General features: G+C 49.4%; 1 protein-coding gene and 1 long non-coding RNA gene across 3 annotated transcripts in view; one reads left to right on the top strand and one right to left on the bottom strand.

Annotated features, from left to right (window-relative positions):
• Nploc4 (NPL4 homolog, ubiquitin recognition factor) overlaps nucleotides 1–20871 on the bottom strand; it is a 49601-nt gene that overhangs the window by 7827 nt on the left and 20903 nt on the right. For both annotated transcript variants that reach the window (XM_047544299.1, XM_047544298.1), the window contains 5 exons: nucleotides 19987–20073; nucleotides 17972–18043; nucleotides 17468–17594; nucleotides 12649–12809; nucleotides 966–1037 (listed from right to left, as the gene is read on the bottom strand). In XM_047544299.1, coding sequence (XP_047400255.1) covers nucleotides 966–1037; nucleotides 12649–12809; nucleotides 17468–17594; nucleotides 17972–18043; nucleotides 19987–20073 — 519 coding nt within the window. The remainder of the gene's footprint in view (nucleotides 1–965; nucleotides 1038–12648; nucleotides 12810–17467; nucleotides 17595–17971; nucleotides 18044–19986; nucleotides 20074–20871) is intronic.
• Nucleotides 271–8901, top strand: LOC124979714 (uncharacterized). The gene is made up of 3 exons (XR_007107671.1): nucleotides 271–367; nucleotides 7260–7434; nucleotides 8159–8901. It is a non-coding gene; the product is annotated as an uncharacterized LOC124979714 (long non-coding RNA).

The following is a 20871-nucleotide window of genomic DNA, read 5'->3' as shown; positions in this document are numbered from 1 at the left end:
TCAATGGAGTGGAGCATCGATGGGTTTGGCTCAGGGGACCCTCTGCTTCAAATGCAATGATGTTTTACTGCCTGACTCACATGCCCATCCTCAATCCAATGCAGTCTGCACAGATCCTGGTATAGCAGCAGCATACCCATCACCCCCAGACAGAGCTCTGGCAGGCAGCCAGCTGCTCAAACACAGGCTTTGTTCTATGGCACTTGCTGCCCTGTGGTGGACGGTACAGCCATCTCTGTGACCATGTGATGCCTCCAGAAATGAGGAGGGCTCTGAGAAGATGCAGCAGAGTCAGCCTCTCTTGTTTTCTGCAGTTCCACCCAGGAAACCATGCTGACCCTCCCTACTCAAGGACATGGAGTCACAGGTATGTTCTTGAAACTGGGTAGGACAGAGTAGCCCCCAGGGCACTGTGCCTGTAGCAGTGTGCTCCGACCAAGGCAATACCTGCACAAGCCGGGCAGCAGGTAAACCACCAGCCAAGCACAGTGTCCAGGGCAATCCTGCTCAGACACCCCCAAGGACTGGGCCTTCTAGAAGTCCCTGAACAAGGGTTGGGGGTCCTTTAGAACTTATTATTTTTAAAATCTTTTTAGTTGTAGATGGACATAATACCTTTATTTTGTCTATGTAGTTTTTTTATGTGGTGCTGGGGATCAAAGCCAGGGCCTCACACATGCTAGGCAAGAGCTCTACCACTGAGCCACAACCCCATTCCCTCCTTTGTACTTTAGTATGCAGAAAGTTAACCCCTAGGTTGTTTTCAAGGACATAAAAAACCTGAAACAAAAAGAAGTCATTAAAATTGTGAGCTTTCCAAGGAACACCAGGGGCTCAATAATAGAACAGACACCCCCAGCACTACAGAAGAGAGTGTGTGGCCAGGCCCTCCCTTTCCCCAGAGTACTGAGCTCCTGGGCCTTGGTGTCAGGGTCACCCGTGCAGGATGAGTGGGGAGCACTTACGTCTATGATCAGATACTCCACGGGCAGGGGGCGGGCCAGCTGGGTGATCTCATTGCCAAACTTGTCGATGTCCTGAAAAGTCAAAGGTGCGTGGCTGCTGAGTGAAGGCGATAGTGACAGTGCCCTTTACAAACATCTCTCACCTTTTAAACCACCCTCACTCTGCTGAGGTGCATGAGAAGCAGATGGGGAACAGTCACGTTGTGGCCACCAATCCTCCTTGCACTGAGGAGAAGTGCTCTTACGCCAGGACCTGGGAACAGCTGTGGGGCACCTCCCTGGGGAAAGCACGTGGGCCCCGCACCTCTGCAGGGCTCAGTCTGGCACCAGGGCCCAGCTGAGACACGCAGGTAGCATGCTGACCTGTGCCCGTCCACCCTCTCAACCACGCAGATGACACAATCTGAAGGCCAGTTCTCAAAAATCTTACTCATACCTCTGAAAACCAGACTCTGTGGGAACTGAGTATTCACACATTAACAAAACAGACATGCACAAATGAGCGCGCGCACACACAAAATATGCAGACAGGGAAGACCCCCACCACCTATCTGTCAAAGTCTAAACTTGTTTTGCTCTGTCAGATGAGCAGGACATAAAGTTTAATTATGGGGAAAAATGGCCAGCATATGTTCATTAATCATGAGATGACAACTAGGTCTGATTTATGTCAGACGTGCTGCTGAGTTCCAACAGGGCTCTCGAAGTACATTCCTTAGAACCCATGCTTTCCATTAAAGATTATGTAAGAGGGATCGTACTTTCCTTCTAAATCATCACTTAACATTATGTGAATTACTGATTGAACCATACATAAATTATACATCCATAATTTCCAACACAAGGCTTTACACAAAAGTCTGGTCTATGTAGGCTCTCAGGCATGAACTGGTTGCCAAGCACTTGTCCCCAAGAAGTGCTGTGAGGCCACTACCAGCACATCTGCACCTTCTGGGGACACAGAGAGCAGTGTTGTCTTTTGACAGTCATCACAAGCTGGTCCTCAGTCAAACCAAGCCCATCACCCTAACAAGACGTCACTGGCCCAAATGACTCTGTTCCTTGTTTAAGTATGCCACTGAAGGACTTGCCCTTCCCCTCCAGAACAAGTGGTCCAAACGTATCTAACCAGCCCGCTACTCAGAAAGCATTAACTCAACTCCATTCACAGGCTGCTCGTAGGCTATTCCCTACCGTGGCAAACACCATGTCCCAGCGAACTTAGGGCTCTGTTTCAAGAGCCTCCTGGAAGCTGAAACACCTCTGCACCCACCAACCTGAGGAAGGATCCCTTGCTCCTCCCCACATGGTAACTATGCAGTTGCGGCAGCCTCCACATCCCATGGCTCTTCCAGACCACAAAAGTGTGGGCCTGAGGGGTGGAGTCCTAGGACCTCGAACAGGCAGGAATTAAGTCCAATCAAACTAAATTACCATTTCCAAAAATTCATGCTTGCCCCTACAAGAAATAACCTGAACAACTCACATATAATTAGCCCATCTGGAACTCATCTTCAAATCTAATTAAGCGCTAATATGCAGAAACATTTCTGCAGCACCTGTTCACTTGAATCTCCCCTCCAGGGAATGCTCTTGTTAAATGCCCTCTCTCTTTTTTTGTGTCGTGTTATTCTCGTTCAAATTTAACTACCCAATGCTACTTTTTTTTCCCCCTAAGAAAATAAAGGTGCTGTATCTCCCTTTTTTCCCTGGGGGAAAAACAGGTACCGTCTATCTCTCCTAAGCCTTCACTCAGATGTTTCCTCCAGACAGTCACTATCCCTATACTCCACTCTTGACAACGATTACTTTTTACGGTGTTAGCAAATGTCAGGGAACATGTGAGGAGGAAGCTGTCTTGATTCTGAACCTGGCAGCTGCCAAAGTGTCAGCAGTTCTGATTCCACCTGGAGCAAGACACCAGGAGAGTCAGAAATGGTAGCTCTCGATGCTTCACTAGCCTCACGCCAGGTCTGGAAGCAGGGCAGCGTGGTCTTGACACTGAAGGGAAACAAAGGACCATGTCTCTGTGGGCCCACGGAGCCTGGACTTTGTGGGCCTTGCCTTAGAGAAGGTGGCAAAGCCCCCAGTGTGATGCTTTTCTGCTAAGAACTGGCAGGAGACAAGTGGACTCGGCACTGAGTTCTCAGCACAGGTGTCAGAGCAGGGCGTAGTCCATGAGCGTCCAAAGGATACCTGTCAGAGTCAAACTGAAGCAACAGCTGGAGTTTCTCAGGCACTCGCCATGCCTGCTCCAGGCTGGATGCCACGTGCACAGGCCCATCTGGCCCTCACAACTGCACAGGTCACAGGCACTGCCACTGTGCCTAGCAAATGCTGGGGAGTAACGGGTTAGTCGTCCCCAAGACCTGGTGGCCGGCAGAACGAGAGGAAGGCTACAGGGCAAGTTCAGTCTCATTCACAGCCAGGCTCAGTCACACCCCTCTCTGACGTCACTCCAACACTGGTGCTTTGAGGTCAGGCACACTCAGACCTGACTCCTGTCTGTGTGGACCTGAAGGCTCAGGCTCTGGCCCCAACACTTCCACTGGCATGGAGGGGGAAAGAAACACAAGATGACAGGGACCACAGACACCTCCTCCTAGACCAGGACCACGCCACTGTCAAGACCTAGGGAGACATGGGCACTGCCATCCTGGGTCAGGTGCACAAACGTGGAGAAATGGAAAACTGGTCTCTCCTCTTACAACAAAACAACATAAACAGCTTACAGGTCTTAAAATAAAATCAAACCACAGTAGCACCAAAATAAGACATGAATAAAGACAGAGCTTTGGGGTGAAAAATTACTTTGAATTTTCTGATCATATAATTTACAGTGCTGGGAATTGAACCCAGGGGTGCTCTACCACTGAGCAACATTCCCAGTCCTTTTTATTTATTTCTAAATTTTGAGACATGGTCTCACTATGTTGCCCAGACTGGTCTCAAACTTGCAATCCTCCTTGCCTCAGTCTCCTAAGCAACTGGGATTACAAGCGTGGCCCACTGGGATTATTGCCCAGTACCAACAGCAAAATTATAATGAAATAGATTAAGGTATTTTTGAAATAAAAAAATATTTCAGCTCCTTTAAATACAAAATACGAAGAAAATAAAAATCTGGCATGTGTTTGTGACATATGACAGAGTCAACACACAATGACCTCACAAATGATGCAAAAAACGATGAATCACCTTATAAGCATCTAACACAGGAACAAGAGAGTCGCAAAGAAAACTGCTGACAAACACAGGCCTCCCTGAGAGTAAGCCAGCAGAGATTGTGAGCTGAGCGCGAGGCCTTGCCTGACAGGCAGCCCTGAAGGAGATCTCAGAGAAGGCACACAACTGTTTAAATATATGGTGGCATCTGACAAAGTAATATCAGCTCCATGAATTTGTCCCAAGTAATTAGAAATACACACAAAGAACAAGTTAAGGACCGTTCACCAGACACTGTTCCCAGCAGGTGCCAGGTCAACCTGCATCCTGCTGAGAAGAAGCTGCCAGCCTCAGGACGTCCCCTCTCGTAGAAAGACCGACATTCTCCTACAACATGTGGAACTCCAGCACCGTGTGGTCCTCGCCCAGGCTGCTGGTCAACACAGCTGTCAGGGCTACCAACCTTAGCACTGTCCCTTCCTGCTGGGACATCAACTTTGGCCCCCTCTGTGACTGGCCCCTGCTGGGCAGCATCCTCAGGGATTTCAGTTTGTCTCATCTATGGCCAGGTCTTTGATTTGGACGTTCTATGAAGACCGACGGCCTCGAGACTGACATCACTGACCCACTTCTCCTGCCAAAGCTTCCCAGTCTCAGTGACAATTGACTACCATTCTGTCACTCTCGAAGGCACCTGGATTCACCTTCCTCCCACAGACCCAGTGCTCTGCTCTGGCACCACAATCTACCTGTTTACCCGGAGACGTTCACCAGAATGCTCCCTGCACCCTGCTGATCTCTGCGTCCCTACAGGTCACAGGAACCAAAGGTGGCAGGACCCTGTCCAGCACGCCCCAACTCTATCTTGCACCCCAGAATGTCAGTGCCTGTACTGGGTATGGGTTCTACCCTACCCCACCCTCTGACCTACTACCCCTCCTGACTCAGGCCACAGCAAGGATGCCTGGACCATCGCCAAGCCTCCTCCAGATCACTCCTCACATCACATCCATAAGGAATGTTCCAGAACTCACTTTCTACCCTCTCTCCAGCTTCCTTGCCTACCGTGCCCACCGCCACCTGCACTGACTTGACTGGCACATACTATTCCCTAAAAGCCTGGCTCAAATGGAACCCACACCACAACAACTGAACTCATGCCCTCAAGTCTCCACTAGGGCCTGCAAGCCCAACTCACTCAGCAGTCAAGGCTCAGGGCCAGTGGAGTGCCTGGGTGGAAAAAAGAGCAAGTCTAGGGAAACAAGAAGGCTGTGGCCCAGAGCCCTCTGCCACAAACACAGGTACAGGCAGCAAGTGAGGGGCCACCCAAAGGCAGGTGAGGGTGCCTTCCAAATGCTGGTCCCAAAAGCCTCAGAGCCCTCTTGTCCCTGTTCTGGCTCAACCTGCACACTAAGCCTCAGGAAATCCTGCCTACCTCCAGGATTTACCCAGACTCAGATCATTTCCTCCACTTGCACTGCTCATAGCCTGGCCTGCCTCCTGTCACTACTGCTGCTCCACCATGTCTCCTTAATCCACTCCCAACCCAGCAGCTAGAGTGACCTTCTGCACCCCAGGCCTGAATGCTGTGTTCTGTCCACCCCACTCAAAGTGGTTCAGGATGTCACATGCCCCCTTGCATCTATACCAGCAAGACCAGCTCCTCACTCATCACTCTGCATGCTTGGAACAGGCTGCTGCCTTTCTAGGATGATCAGCCCCAACCCACAGGGCTGATTCAATTGACACTTCCTCTACCCTTGACAGCACTCCTGACCTGTCAGCCTGCCCACTTTGGTTGAAGGCTGCTGCTCTCTGCCATAGCACTCTCCATAGTACAGAGCCCTATCTTATTCTCACTGGCTCTAAGGCTCCCCAAACAGCCAACAGTACTTCCCACGTATCCCCTATGCACAGAAGTGGTCTTCCTCAGTAATGCATGTCAGTGCTGCCACGTGCTGGTGGTGACACAGGCCCAAGGGAGAGGCCTAACTTCACCAATGTCCATGGGGCTGAACAGAAGCAGACCAACACCCCAGCTCCAGGGCTCTCTAGGGCAAGGGAAGGGGAGCAAGCCAGCTCAGCAGCTCACAGTCAGCACTGACAGCCGCAGGAACAACATCTGCACCTGAGCAGGGCTGTGCCTCCAGTGCAATGGAAAGCTGGGGAGATGCCACGTGGACCTGCAACGCTGCAGGCAGATCTGTGGGCTGGATATCACCCAGCTCTGGGTCTGCCAGCTTGTTTTCACCAAAGCCAAAGATTATAGCTTAAAGGAAAAGAAAAGAACCTTTTTAAAACAAGTCAACAAGATCACCATGTCACAACAGAACTGAAAGCCAGTCCCCTTGTGACTCACTGTCACTTGTTTTTGGGTGGTTCCTTTTAAGTCCACCAACTAGTGACCCCTGCCTAGTGCCCCTGCCCTGGAGCACGTTCTGCTCCAGACCAGACAGGGGCAGGAAGGCTGAGCACCCTCACAGAGGAGCCACCAGTATGTGAGGCACCGCCCGAGTCATGGATTCAGATTCCATGGGGAGGGCACAGTCTTATATCCTGAGGAGTCAGACAAAGCTCCAGAGCTTGAGCCATCTTGCGTAACATCTCCAGCACACACACACCACACAGTGCCTGGGAGGAACATTCCTGGAGCAGAGGCTCAGGAGCCCCCCTTACCTGCCACATGGTAAGCAGCTCCAGCTCTGACACCCCTGGGGACATGCAGGCACAAGGTGGGCTCCTATGCACAGAGAACACACAGGGGCCAGGAAGCCTCACCACATGTGGTCTCCAGCCAACAAGTCTTGGTGAGGGCAGTCCTTCAGTGCCACACCCACCAGAGCCCCAGCATTCCCCTCAGGCTGCTGCCTCCTGTCCAGAGATGGGCTGCTAGCACAGCAAGAGGTGACAGGATGGGTGTCCCTACGCAGCACCTCAAGACACTGGTCCTGGAAGCAGAGCAGCAGAGCATTCAAAAGGTAAATGTGAAGCCTGGTGCATTACACCTGCAATTTTAGGGTTAGGGCATAATGCAAAATAAGGGGTATTCAATCAAGTTTCCCCTTAGGGGGCAGCTACATAAAGTGGCTGGTTGTGTGACCTAGAGCTCTAACTGTATCATCTTTACAGGGAAAGGCAGGAGACAGCCAAATACTTCATACCTGGTTGTATAAATCTGGTCTACAAGTGGAGTGGGTTTTGTTACACTTGGAAAACAAATAGGAAAGAAGTCCAGGCCACCCAACAAAACAACCCCCAGACCAACCTGGGGCCTGTAGGAGGCTCTGCAGCCAAAGCCCTCAAGGTGGGTATGTGGAGTAACAATCCCCTCCTGATCTAAGGATTTCCTGATCTAAGGCCAGGTGTCCTGCTTAAAAGGACCATCTGCCATATCTGCCCAGCCTATGTGCCATCAGAGCAGCTGCTGTCACAGGCACATTAACACACCTATGTGTGCACTTAGAGCTGGAATCTATTTTAATGTTTTTTTCCTAATTACGAAAAGAAATACTGAAAATAAAAAATCTTAAAAAAAGAAGAAAGAAAAACTAGTAGGACCTGTTAAAGGGCAAGGTGGGAACATCTGTCATAATTCAGAAACCTTTAGGCACAGTGGCACACACCTGTAATCCCAGCTACTCAGAAAGCTGAAGCAGGAGGATTGCAAGTTCAAGGCCAACCTCAGGGACTTAGTGAGATTGTCTCAAAATAGATATTAAAAAAGACTGTAGATGTAGTTCAGTGATAGGGTGACCCTGTGTCCAGTCCCCAGTACTGTAAAAAAAAAAAAATACAAAAATTAAAAACTCAAGAAACCTAGTGCCCAGTAATTCTGCTTTGAGGACATATGCATGAGGGTGTAAGACTGGCCACTTTGTAACAATAACCAGAAATAATTGAAGAAGCTATCAATACTTGACTAATTAAATACATTCTGAATTGGTCATTTACTGATAAATGTATTCATTTATTCTGCAAGATTATAAATTCTTTTTTCTTTCTCTCTCCTTTTTTTACTTTAAGTACAGAAAAGAAATGTCCTCCTCCTATTTTTCTGCTGGGAAACAAGTGTCCATAACAAATGTGTGCAGCTATTTTCCAAAGACAAGAACTCCCATGGAGAGGAAAGGCAGCATGGAACACAGAGGAAGCCCCAGCCTGAGCATCTGAGATGAGTGGCAGCAGTCCTCACTCCTCAGGGAAAGCCATGTCTCCACACAGCCTCATGTGCACTGATTTTCAAGGCGCACACATGGGGTGCTGTACCCCTAGGCCTTCAAAGTCCTCCTTCAGCATAACTCTGTCCCACCTCTTCTCCTCCTGCTTCAGTGGCTGCAGAGGACAGAGGGGTACGCAAATATGCCTCCTGTGGCACCCACAGGCTTCCCACTCTTACCTGTGTGAAAGCATACATATATAAATACCTACACATCCTAAAAAACAAAGTAAACTGGGGATTGGGGTGTAGCTCAGAGGTAAAGCATTTGCTTAGTACAACCAAGAGGCCCTGGTACCATCATCCCCAGCACAGCAAAAATAAAATAAATAAAATAATAAAATGGGATTATACTTTACAGATCCATTTTAATCTCACAGCACAAGTCGCAGCCACATCTCAGGTCTCTAGTGCCACACACACAAAGCATTCTGCCATGCATGCACCGTACGCCAGTGTCCCCAAGTTACCAGATGCTTGGTTGTTTCCAGTTGGCATAGGTCTTGTTTAAAACGCACATTTTAAAGTCAACCACAAAGTCCACAGGAGGACTAAAGGCTCACTTATATATTTGCTTTTTTTTTTTTTTTTTTTTGGTTGTAGATGAACACAATACCTTATTTCATTTATTTATTTATATGTGGTGCTGAGGATCGAACCCAGTGCCCCAAACATGCTAGGCAAGTGCTCTACCACAGAGCTACGACCCTGCCCAAATATTTGCTTTTAAAATTCATAATTCTCATTGCTCAGACTGATGTCTTCCTGGAAGCCATGATAAATGTTTCAAACAATACAAGACTATAAAAATTTCAGATTCGCTTTCTGTCTACTCTCATAAGTGGGCAGCTAAGCACTCTATGAAAGCAGCAGGGTGATTAAGGGAATACCACATATTTCAAGACAAAATAAAACTCAATTCTTAAGTGCAAGAAATGTGCAATGAGGACTGGGGGGTGTGACTGAGGGACTGCATCTGCCCAGGAACTCAGGAGGTTGAGGCAGGAGGATTGCAAGTTTGAAGCCAGTCCCAGCACTCTAGTGACACCCTGTCTCAAAACAAAATACAAAGACTGGAGATGCAGCTCAGTGATAAAGCACTGCTGGGTTCAATCCCAAGTACTGAGGGTGGGGGAACAAATTTCCAACCTGATAAAAAGGCACTGGGCTGGGGTGTGGCTCAGTGGTAGAGTATTTGCCTAGTATATGTGAGGCACTGGGTTCAATTCTCAGCACCACATATAAATAAATAAACAATAAAAAGGTCTATCAACATCAAAAAAAAAATTTTTTTAAAGGTATTTAAAAAAAGCCCTCCAGCAAACTCAGTTACTGACAAAACCCTAAAAAGCAATTAAGATGAAAAGCTGGTAGCCACTGCTGTTGGCACTGTGTGGGCGATTACAGGGAGCAGGTAAGCCACAGGAGAAATAAGGCTGCCGTGAGCAGATGACTGCACGCACAGAAACCCAGGGCTGTGCCACCAACGGCAAAGTTGCAAAGCAAAGTCACCTGCCTCCTAGGACCTAGGAATGACCTGACAGACAACAAGAAGCAAGACCTCCTCAGAGAGACCCTGTAGCCTCCAGAGACAACAAAGAGCACAAGTGCAAGACTAGAAAGGGTCAGAAGCAGAGGAAGCCCTGGGGAGGTCCAGTGAGGCCCCAAGGAGGATGTCCTTTTCGGAGCCACCTGGAAGGCTGGTTCTGGAACACTGGGGCAAGGAGAGTCAAGCTCCTGAAGCAGCAGAGAGCAGAACAGCCAGCAGTCACTGTGGTAAGCCCCGGTGCTGGTTTAGGAAAACTGGCCAACAGGGTCCAGGACCCCATCCGTGACTTGTGGAAATAACTGAGGGCTGAGAGATCTCACATGCTGACAGGGAAAAGAGGGAGGGTTTCCTTCAACAAAAGGGGCTCAGACAGTTGATCATCCACACGGAGAAACTAGAGGAAGGCACCTAAGGGACCTTCAGCGGAAGCGTGGTTCTTCACAGGTATGGCTCACTCTGAGCCTGCATAAGGCACAAGCAGCTGAAAATGGGGAGGAACCACCACCAGGAAGGGCCGATGGCAATGGGATGAAAGTCCTCTCCCTGCTGTCTGCAGAGGCCACAGCAGGAAATGCAGGCCCAACAGACACTGTGGCTGCTGCGCAGGGATATAATGAGAGGTCAAAGACACAGGGTTACACACTTGCCACCATTGAGATGTCAGCAAAATCTTAGGGTGCACAGTGCAGGGTGCCCACCATTTTAGCTGTGGGAGACAGGAGCCAAACCTAAACTAATTTTTTTTTTGGTACCAGGGATTGAACACAGGGGTACATAACTACCAAGTCACATTTCCAACCTTTTTTTACAATTTTTTATTTAGAGACAGGGTCTCACCAAGTTGCTTAGGACTCACTAAATTGCTGAAGCTGGTTTTGAACTTGCAATCCTCCTGCCTCAGCCTCCCAAGCCACTGGGATTACAGGTGTGCACCTCACGACCAGCCAAACTTCAGGTACCTCCCATAACTTCGTCAGGCCAAGGAGACAAAAGCTTTAATGTGGTTTAACACCTTATAAGTTACCTGAGAACTTGCATGCCTAGAAAGTGGAAAACCTGGATGACCCCACTCCAGAGACAGGGATATCTGATGGCAAAACAACTGGGTCTTACCAAATCCAAGTCGCTGGAAAACATCATGGTAAGTGAATTAATAAGCCAGATACAGAGTCAAAGGTCAAAGACTTTCTCTCATGAGCAGAAGCTATTCCAAAAAAGGTGAAAAGGCAGAGGGACCCCATGAAAATAGAGGGGAGATATGTGGAGTACAGAAAGGGGAGGAAGTAGGGATGGGAAAAGGGAGGAATGCCACTGACCAAACTATCCTATGTGTATACACGAATACACCACAATACATTCCACCTGTATGCATATCTACACAGCACTAATTTAAAGAAAAATTATAAATAAAAAGAAGGAGGACAAGTAGAGTGGAAGGAAGAGAATAGGGGGAGGAGGAGGAAGGGAAAGGGGAAGCACTGAATCGGAGCAAATTATATTCCCCACTGGTAAAATTATGGCAAAATGAACCCCAATGTTACATATAACTACAATGCACTAATTAAAAAAAAAACTGTTGCCTTTAACCAAAAAACAACCAAATCAGACTGAGCCAGCCATCTGCCAAGGGAATGGAGGTGACAAGCTACCACCTACTTCACCACAGAGGGGAGCAGAGCCCTAGCTGCAGGAAGAGGCCCTGGAATTTCTGGCTTCTTCGTATATAAGGAGCAGCACATAACAAATACCTCCACGAAGAGGGATGACAGTGGCCCACAGAGCACATAACCAGAGACTGGACCCACAGAGCCATGGCAAGCACGAGCAGGGCAACTGTGCAGGAGAAAGAGCAGCAGAGCTGCTCCCAAGTGACAGACAACAGCAATCACAGATGAGGACACCGGAACAGTCCTCAGAATTGTATCTGCATGCTGAGGAAGTGGAAACAGGGAAGCATAAAAACGACAAGAAGCTGGGCATGGTGGAGCACACCTGTAATCCCAGCAGCTCAGGAGGCAGAGGCAGGGGGATGGCAAGTTAAAGGCCAGCCTCAGCAACTTAGCAAGTCCCCAAGCAACTCAGTGAGACCCTGTCTCTATATAAAATATAAAACGGGCTGGGGTGGGATGAGGCTGTGGCTCAGTGGTAGAGCACTTGCCTAGCATGTGTGAGGCAGTGGGTTCAATTCTCAGCATGGCATATAAATAAGTAAGCAAACAAAGGTCCATCAGACAACTAAAAAAAAAAAAAGAAAAAAAAAAAAAAAAAGACAAGGGAAACTTCCAGCAGTGAAAACTACCACATCCGAGACAGACAACGCACTAGACGGAACAGCAGATCAGATGCTACAAAGGTAGATTCATAAATCTGAAGACATAACAAAAACTGTCCAAAATGAAACAGAGAAAAAAGGCTGAAAAGATGAACAGCATGAGCTGTGGGACTTCAAGCAGCCAAGAGTGCACATGATGGAACTCTCCAGAGGGCAGCCAAGGACAAGACCTCCAGCATTTCTCGCCACCTTCTGTCTTTAGACACTGACAGTCCTCAGCTGCCATGGTCTGCTTTGGTGCCAGGTGGTTCCACTCCAACACCTCAGGAAGTCTGAGTGGTTAAAAACAAGCCTCAGAAGCATGACAGGTGCCTTGAAACACAAGTGGAGCTCCACCACCATGGCTGACCAGTGACAGGTTCCACCAGGCCACAGGACGAGCAGATCCAGGCAGGCTCAGAGCCTGCACCTCACGCCTTACCTTATAGAACACGTCAGGCACGTACTGCTCACTGCTGGACTCCTTGGCGTAGCCGAGCTCAGGGGCATCCTTGCATGGCAGCAGACACTCATCGCGGACTAGGGCCATGCACTGATTGGATACCTGATACCCCTCAAAGTGGACCTGGTTGTCGGGACCACCTGCAAGAGACAGAGCTTCAAAGAGAATCTTCCGAAGGACACTCAAAACCAGTCCATGTCTGCTACTCTCTTGACCACAGGAAGCAGATGCTCAGAAGTCTGTCCCAGGTAACCTGGCAGTGGCTGAAGCACCAGACTAAGCTCACTCCTCCACAGCTGCCTAGCCTCACACAAATACCACCACAACCCGGCTGTCCGTCAGAAATCCAGGCACTGAAACTCCCCAACACCCATCCCCAAAGCTGTGCTTAGTGCCATCAAGCACACAGGCTCTTGGATCTTAACAACACTGGGGTTAAAGGGCAAACTCGGTATTCTGCATGCTTTAGTGCCAGAATGAAGGGGGCTGAGAGGGGGATAAACTCACCTGGGGGCAAGGAGGGTACCAGGTGTAGGGACACAGGACTACCTTCAGTACAAACACCCTGCACGCATCCTGCAGATGCAGCAGTCTCTGCCTTACAGAGACCTCCATGGCCACACCGGGGTCACACACCGGGGTCACACACCAGGGTCATGTCCTAAGCACCGCCTTTCACACGAGGAGGCATAGTGGACACATGGCATGCTCTCGGCCCTGCACTACCCTCCAGGTTCCCTCTTTTCCTCCCTCCCAAGCTCCACGCCCTAGAACCTGAGAGTCAAACACATGGAGCACAAACGGCCAGTAAGAGGGACAACCCAGCCAGCTACCCCAGATCTCTGAAGTCTGGAGGCAGGCAAGGCCATGCAGAGCTGGTCCTGGGGCAGACCTCTGCCACCAGATGTGCTTCCAGAACCATGGCTACGCACTAGGACAGCTCCGATGTCCAGTTTTTAATCTCTGGAGAATAAAAATCCCTCAGTATTTCTATTTCACTTTAACAAAAGAGTACTTTACTGATCAGGGAACAAATCTAGTTCATCTAGCTTCCAAACACACATCAGAAACCGGACCTGATGACCAGGAGAGTGGAGAAGGTGGAAGGCACAGGCAGAGCCAGCCCCCAGTGAGCAGACAAGGCAGGCTGCTGCTGCTGCTCACCTCACACACAGTAGGTCAACTAAGCTGGCCGCAAATGCTATCTCCAAAGGCCCCACTCGGTCCAGAACTTTCTCGTATTCCCTAACACCTTGGTGGCACACACCAAGCTCTGTCTGGTTGTACAAATGTTGCACCAAGACAGAGCGCTGGTTCACGAGGCACAGAGGCAAGGGATGGAGGAGTATGGAGGGGCCACCTGTGCATGCCTGCTTATGCTCCACTGTGGGCACTGTAAACCCACACTGGATTTTACAATCATCCAAGTGTGGTGGGTCATTAGAGGAAGAAAAACATGGCCTACTGAGAATGAGAAAAATGCAAAGCTGGATTTGCAAAACTGAAGCCTGTTTAAAAGGCAGCCTCAGGCCATGAGTGGCATCCAAAGGTCATTCCCTAGAAGGGACTGCAAACAACCCCTTCCCCATGAAGCAGGAGCAAGACAAGACCCTCCATGCCCATAGGCCATGAGGCTGCCCTCACCTGCACCCCACAGGGCCAGGAAAGGGGCAGTGGCAGAAGGAGCTGAGCTGCTCTTGGACTTTAGGTGCATTTCTGCCTTCTGAAACCAGACTCAGTTATCTTCACAGCCCAGGAGCCACATGTGTGTCAAGTGATGAGATCACAGTTTGGAACTCAGATTCGGGCTCCATGGGGCACTCTTTCCACATCCTCCTCAGGGTTCAAACTACCACAGTTACGCCACAGAGGCTGTGCACAACTGCAGGGCAGAGGAACAGCAGGCAGAGGCAAGGGCGCTGGGCTTTGCCTGCAGAAATGCCAGCCCCAAGCCACAGGGGGCTCAGCTTCTGGGAGGTTCTCGCCCTGTCATCTGGCAAGGGTGCATTTTCCAGCAGCTCCACAGGGTCCCCACTAGCCCTCTGGCCAATGGTGGGAAAGCAGGGGAAGAGCACACCTTAGGGAGGATGTGCAGTGCCACAGGCAGCCACGCCCCTGAGAGTAGGTGACACCACAGCCCAAAAGAGAGCAAGCAGCACCCAGATGCAGAAAAATCCTGCCTGTAGAGTTCGCTGTGACTGAGACAAGTCATTGGCCCATAGTTCCAGAACGTTCTGTAAGCGCCAACTCCTGAAGCAAAAACTTCATGGGTGATCTAGCTATATAGTTTCCAAACTCTCAACAAGAGGTGGACTCTATGAATGAAGGTGGCAGACCCCAATCTGGAAACCATAACTTTAAAAAAGGAACAGTTCCTGCCAGGTGTGGTGGCACATGCCTGTAATCCCAGCATCTCTGGAGGCTGAGGTAGCTCGAGGATTCCAAGTTCAAAGCCAGCCTCAGCAACTCAGGAAGTCCCTGAGCAACTCAATGAGACCCTGTCTCTAAATAAAATACAAAAAAGGGCTGAGGTTGTGGCTCAGTGGTTAAGTGCCCCTCGCTTCAAACCCCAGTACCGAAAAAAAAAAAAAAAAAAAAAAGGACCAGTTCCTTTGGCCCATAGGACAATTTTCCAAGAGAACAGTAATTACAAGAGCTGGGTCATCACGGGAGCTCCTGAGAACCCAAACAACAAGTTCCCAGCGACAGTGGCAGCCCTGGAGGCCTCTGAGGTGTTTCTGGTTCTCACTAGTGGGGTACCGCCAGCCTGTCCACACAAGCTGTGTGGGTTGGAGCAAAGATGCCAGGCATCTTGCCAGGCACGGGGGTATCCCACACAGCAAGATGTTCTATTCATATGACCTTCAGTGTCCCCTGTAAGCAGGCAGAAAGCCTTATTATCATGATCTGAGACTGAACTCAACACTATTTTATAAAGAAGCACCAAAACACACGGTTTCACCCACTTAATTCTCCAGGGCTCTAGTACTGTGCCAGCTGAGGGAAGGACACGCTGCTCCTCTGGGGCAGAGCAGCACACCAAGGGCAGCACCAGTGCCTCTGTGTGGACCTCGCCATACCTCCCAGGCACTGACACTGGCGGGTGGCCCTCCCGTAACCTGTCCTCTTGGGTCTCCCTTACATTACAGTCAGGTGTCACTGCTTGCTCACCAAGCTCTGTATAGGCAGGCTATGCTGCCCATGAAGTGTACATGTGCAGAGCAAAGGGTGTCACAGAACATTCTAGAAAGGGAGGCTGAGAAAAATACATACATAGAAAGGTAGACCTTAGCCTAGAAAAAATAGTGATAGGCTAGGATTGTGACTCAATGGTATAGAATGCTTGCCTGGCATGTGTGAGACACTGGGTTCGATCCTCAGCACCACATAAAAATAAAGCTATTATGTCCATCTACAACTAAAAAAATATTTAAAAAAAAAAAAAAAAAAAAAAAAGTGAGGCTAAGTCTGGCAAGTGTGAGAACTACCGGCCTCTGCCACTGAACCAAAGCATGGACCTGAGAGCAGGGCGATAGGAGGCAGGGACAGAGGCAGTACCTTCCTTCCCTTCTTCAAGGGCAGCCAGCTGAATCTGGCCATGCCTTCACTCTCTGTTCAGCAGTTACCAGCGTCCCTCCCATGAGAAAGAACTCCCTGTGGGTCTTTCGTCTCCTTCAATCCTAGCCCAAAACCTCAACCCTCCCCTTCTGCACTTGACCACAGCAACAATTTAGAAAATTCATGTGTGTGGGACTTTTTTTTTGTGATACTGGGCATTGAACTCAGAGATGCTTAACCACTGAGTCACATCTCCAGGCCTTTTTATTTTTTGAGACAGGGTCTCAGCAAGTTCCTTAAGTTGGCCTCAAACTTGCAATTCTTCTGTCTGTCTCAAATTCCCAAATTGATGGTTTTACAGGCATGCACTGTGGTGCCCCATGTATGTGACATTACTGCCAGTGTTGCTCACTCCTCATTCACTTTTGAAAAGGTGCCTGTCAATCCAAAGGAACCTAAATCAAGGATCTGCAGTTTGCTAACATACAGCAAACCTTAAAAATTCTGTCAGCGATGGTCTGAGGTGCAGTTTAGCACTGGAGCACTGGACTACCATGTGCAAAACACAGGGCTCCACCCAGTGATGCAAAATAACCAAATTCTGGCAGTGTGCACGTCTTCCTAAACAAGGGTCCAACAGTAATGGAAACTGGATTTAGTTCTTTCCTTACGTGACACATGGGCTGGTGTGTTACATGAGGATGCATCTACGTAACTAGGAAAAGGGTAGTTACTAAGAAAACTGGATTATCATGTCTCTTTGAGGGCAGAGACCAGGTCTTCACAGGATCAAGATTAGTGCTGAGTTCTGACCAAGAGCAAGGTGCACCAGTAACCCCAGTGACTCACAAGGCTGAGGCCTGGGAAACTGTGAGACCCTGTCTCAGAATGAAAATAAAAGGGGTTGGGGATATAGCTCAGTGGTAGAACACTTGCCTCGCACATGCAAGGCTCTGGGTTCATTCCAAGCATTGCAAAAACAAACAAGAGTAAACCTGGACTTGTAAGGAGAGTGCTGGACGGGGGGAAGCTGTGCTGAGGTTCCAAAGTTTTGTCAGTTCTGCAGAAGCTGTTGCTAGGTTCAGCATTGTCACCATGAAACAAAAGGAGGAATCTATGTCCCTCAGGTCTATCAAGAACCCTGTGACAACTAAGTTAGGGATGAAAAGCAGCTGGAGAGAGGGACGAAACATGTTACCAGGGCAGTAACGCTCACGACATGACTCTGTCCCATCCACACCTGTGGCCACTGCAGTCACAAATTTGGACCCGAAGTGCCCATCCGGAGAGAGCCGGCAGGCGTTGGGGTGTTTATTCTGGAAGTCTCCTGCAGTGATGCACTCTTCTGAGCTCAGGAAGTAAGTGTCCTAAAATGAGAGGAGCGGCATGCCAAATCTTACAGCATCATGTTAAAATAAGTTGTTTATTCTTTAGGAAATAATAAATGCTAAAAACTATATGTCTCCAAAACCATAGTGACACACACCCATGAATCCTAGCCACTTTGATTCCTTCAAAACTACCAGGAAAGTCAGAGGCACTAGAACCCATCCCGAAAGGTCTGTATAACTAGTGGGTTTGGCCCTATGGGTCAGAGTCCACAGACCAGCCTTGATTTACCGAGAAGGTCACGTTGAAAACTACTTGACCTAGAAGCTCACAGGAGCTATTCAGAGACCCTGAGATGCAAGTCAGCACCGCCTGCACAGAGCTCTGAGGAAAGCCAACATCCCTGTCTCCTCACCTTATTCCGACTGTATCGGACTGTACCCTTTCTGGTATCTTCCGAGACGAGGTCTGTGAATATCCAGCCAACCTTAACAGAACAGCAAAGTGTCTTAAAAGGTCTCCATGCCACAGACAACAACAGGTCCCCAGTCCCACCCAGCGAACTTGAGGGGTCTTGGGTCAGTAGCTGTCCTTCCTCCACCCGGAGTCAACCCTATGAACCACTCCCCAGTCAAGTTACCAAGCCACACCACAGTTTTCACAACCCACTCAGCAGAAACTGGTCACCTCCTCTGGTGCTGCTGGTTGGGCAAATGCAGCGCTCACTTCTTTATCTGTTAAAAAAGTTCTGCTAGGCTGAGGGCATAACTCAGTGGCAGAGTGAGCACATGCCCCAAGTTTGATCCAGAACCACAAAAAAAAAAAAAAAAAAGCGGGTGGGTGTTACGCTCAGCACCAACTGTGCTCAACACTGAGCAAGAACCCAATGTGAATGAGACCAACAGGATGGGGTGGAACAGAGGCCAAGCTCCAGAGCAGACAATGAGAAGCACTGTGCAGCTTCTGGGGCTAGACACCTCTGAGAGGTGAGCAAAGGACAAGGTCGTCCTGGAAAGAACTAGAGGGCACCATGATGGGTACTGCACTCATGTGCCCAGAGCACCAGGACAGGTCCAGCAGGGGCATCTGCCGGCATAGCATCTGGAAATCTGCCACTGGGAAGCCCAAAAGGTCAGTCCCAGAGTTCGGGCAGGGTACAGTTCCTGCAAGTCCTATAGCAACAGCACCTGCCTGTTCTAATCTAGGCCCACCTTGGCCTCCTGGGTCGCAAGCCTGTGGGAAGTTGTCTGAGCAGCACCAGAGGCCAGGAACAGTGACCACCTCCACTCTTGGGAGTCCCCAGGGACTGTCACCATCATTAGAATGCCCCAAAACAGCCCAAGCAACAGCAATGAAGACACAGAGATCAAGTAACCAGGCAGCAAATAAAGCAGCTAAAATCAATGGAGGCTATTGAGGGAAGAATGTGTTCTGAGAAAGGCACTTAACTCTGAGACTTTCTCCTACCATGAGGTTATCAACAAATGTTACAGCAAGCACAAGCCAACTCATAGGACCGGTTTCTCTTTAAAACAGAAGAAACTTCCAGGATTTGAACTGAACTCTAACCCTACATTGAGAAATTGACTCCCATTGTTTTTTTTTTTTTTGGGGGGGTGCTGGGGATCGAACTCAGGGCCTTGTGCTTACAAGGCAAGCACTCTACCGACTGAGCTATCTCCCCAGCCCCCTCCCATTGTTAACTGTAGGACATAAGTGCCCTGTGACCCACATTTTCTTTAGATCACATTTTCACTCTTCCCCCTTTATTTGTAGAAAGATAAAATAAAATAATCCACAGATTTTCTCTCTCTGTCCAAGGTGACTAGGGATAAAGGGTAACACTGACACAGCTACTAAGACTGAACTTCCAAGATGACCACAAATTCAGCTCAGTGTCTGCAAATGCCACTCTCCTGGGAACCTTATCAAGGATTAAGCCAAACCATCAATAGACTCTGGAAAAGTCCCATTCTGCCCTCTAACTGTCCTGGAAACTGAGCGGACTCTAGGCTCAAACGCCTGAGTCGCAAGCAGGAAGTCTGCTGATGGACAAGGAGTGTGAGGATGAGGATAGCCACGCTGTGTGGGACAGGAGCTCCTCAGAGGCACACGCAGTAGGGCTGTGCAGCTCCCGCCCAGCAGTCCCCAGGCAGTGTGGCTGACAAGATTGAAGATGGCTCCTGTGTTGGGGTCACACTTTCAAGTTCAAAGAAATATTCCCACCTCATTCTAGGTGAGAGGATCACACAAGCTACCAGTACCCAATGAACACAAGTGATCTTTCAAATGGGTCAAGACTGCACCTGACCCTAAGTGGGTGGGGGCACTCTGTCCCAGACCAGACCTGGCCACCCCACCCACCTAGATGTCCCCAGTAGAGGGCATGAGCACCCCCAAAGGCCACCTCGTTGATAGAAGGCCCTGTACCTTCCTCAGGCCAAGCTTGGCAGCGATCTCATCAACCACCTCGGCTTTCGGGTCTTCAAGGAGCTCCAGGCTGTTCTGTGTACCGATCTATGGGAATCACAGGGAGAAGATGGAGTCAGAGGACAGGGCTTAAAGAGAGCACCTCCACTGCTGTCCTAGGGGATCACAGGCATGCTTGTCTCCTCCCTGCTGGAGATGTATAGCCACTGAAGAACACAGTCCATTCCCTTTCTAGGCCTTCTGTCCTGAGGCTGTGATGTGCTGAAACCTGGTGTGGTCTTAAGGTGGGAGTGCCACCAAGTTCTGAGTCAAACGTGTTCAGGATGTAGGAAAGCTGTCTATGCTGTCTGAAAAGCCCCTTCATAAGAGAACGAAGTCACTTTTGAAAAGCAGTTCTGCTGGAGATGGATTCTGCTGACAGACAAGACTACAGCTGTATGGTGGCATTCATCCCTGCACCAGCACTGGAACATGCACACACCAATCCTGTGAGGATGACATTCAGTCCCACAGCCAAGACCAAGTCAGAGGGTCAGTCTGGCCCACAGAGCAGCAGACACACCACAGGAAATACACCCTCTGCAGCTCCAGGTCCCATCTGCAGACCTTGAAACACTCATCCCAGCAGTGACTGCCAGACATCTTCCCCAGCTTAAGAGGCAGGCTGGCAAGGAGTGAGGTGAGAACAGCAGGCAGGAGAGGGTACACACAGAGAAACCAAGGGGGCGCAGCACAAGTCTGCAGGCCTGCACACCTGCCTACATTAAAAAGTCAAATGCAGCTGGGGGCAGGGCGCACGCCTGTAATCGCGGAGACTCGGAAACAGGCGGGACACGGCAGGTTGGACGTTGGCAAGTTGTCTGGGCAATCTCTTGAGGCTCTGTC

The sequence above is a fragment of the Sciurus carolinensis genome, chromosome 3, assembly GCF_902686445.1.
Source record: "Sciurus carolinensis chromosome 3, mSciCar1.2, whole genome shotgun sequence".
Taxonomy (NCBI): Eukaryota; Metazoa; Chordata; class Mammalia; order Rodentia; family Sciuridae; genus Sciurus; species Sciurus carolinensis.
This window is presented reverse-complemented; position numbering and strand designations above follow the sequence as displayed.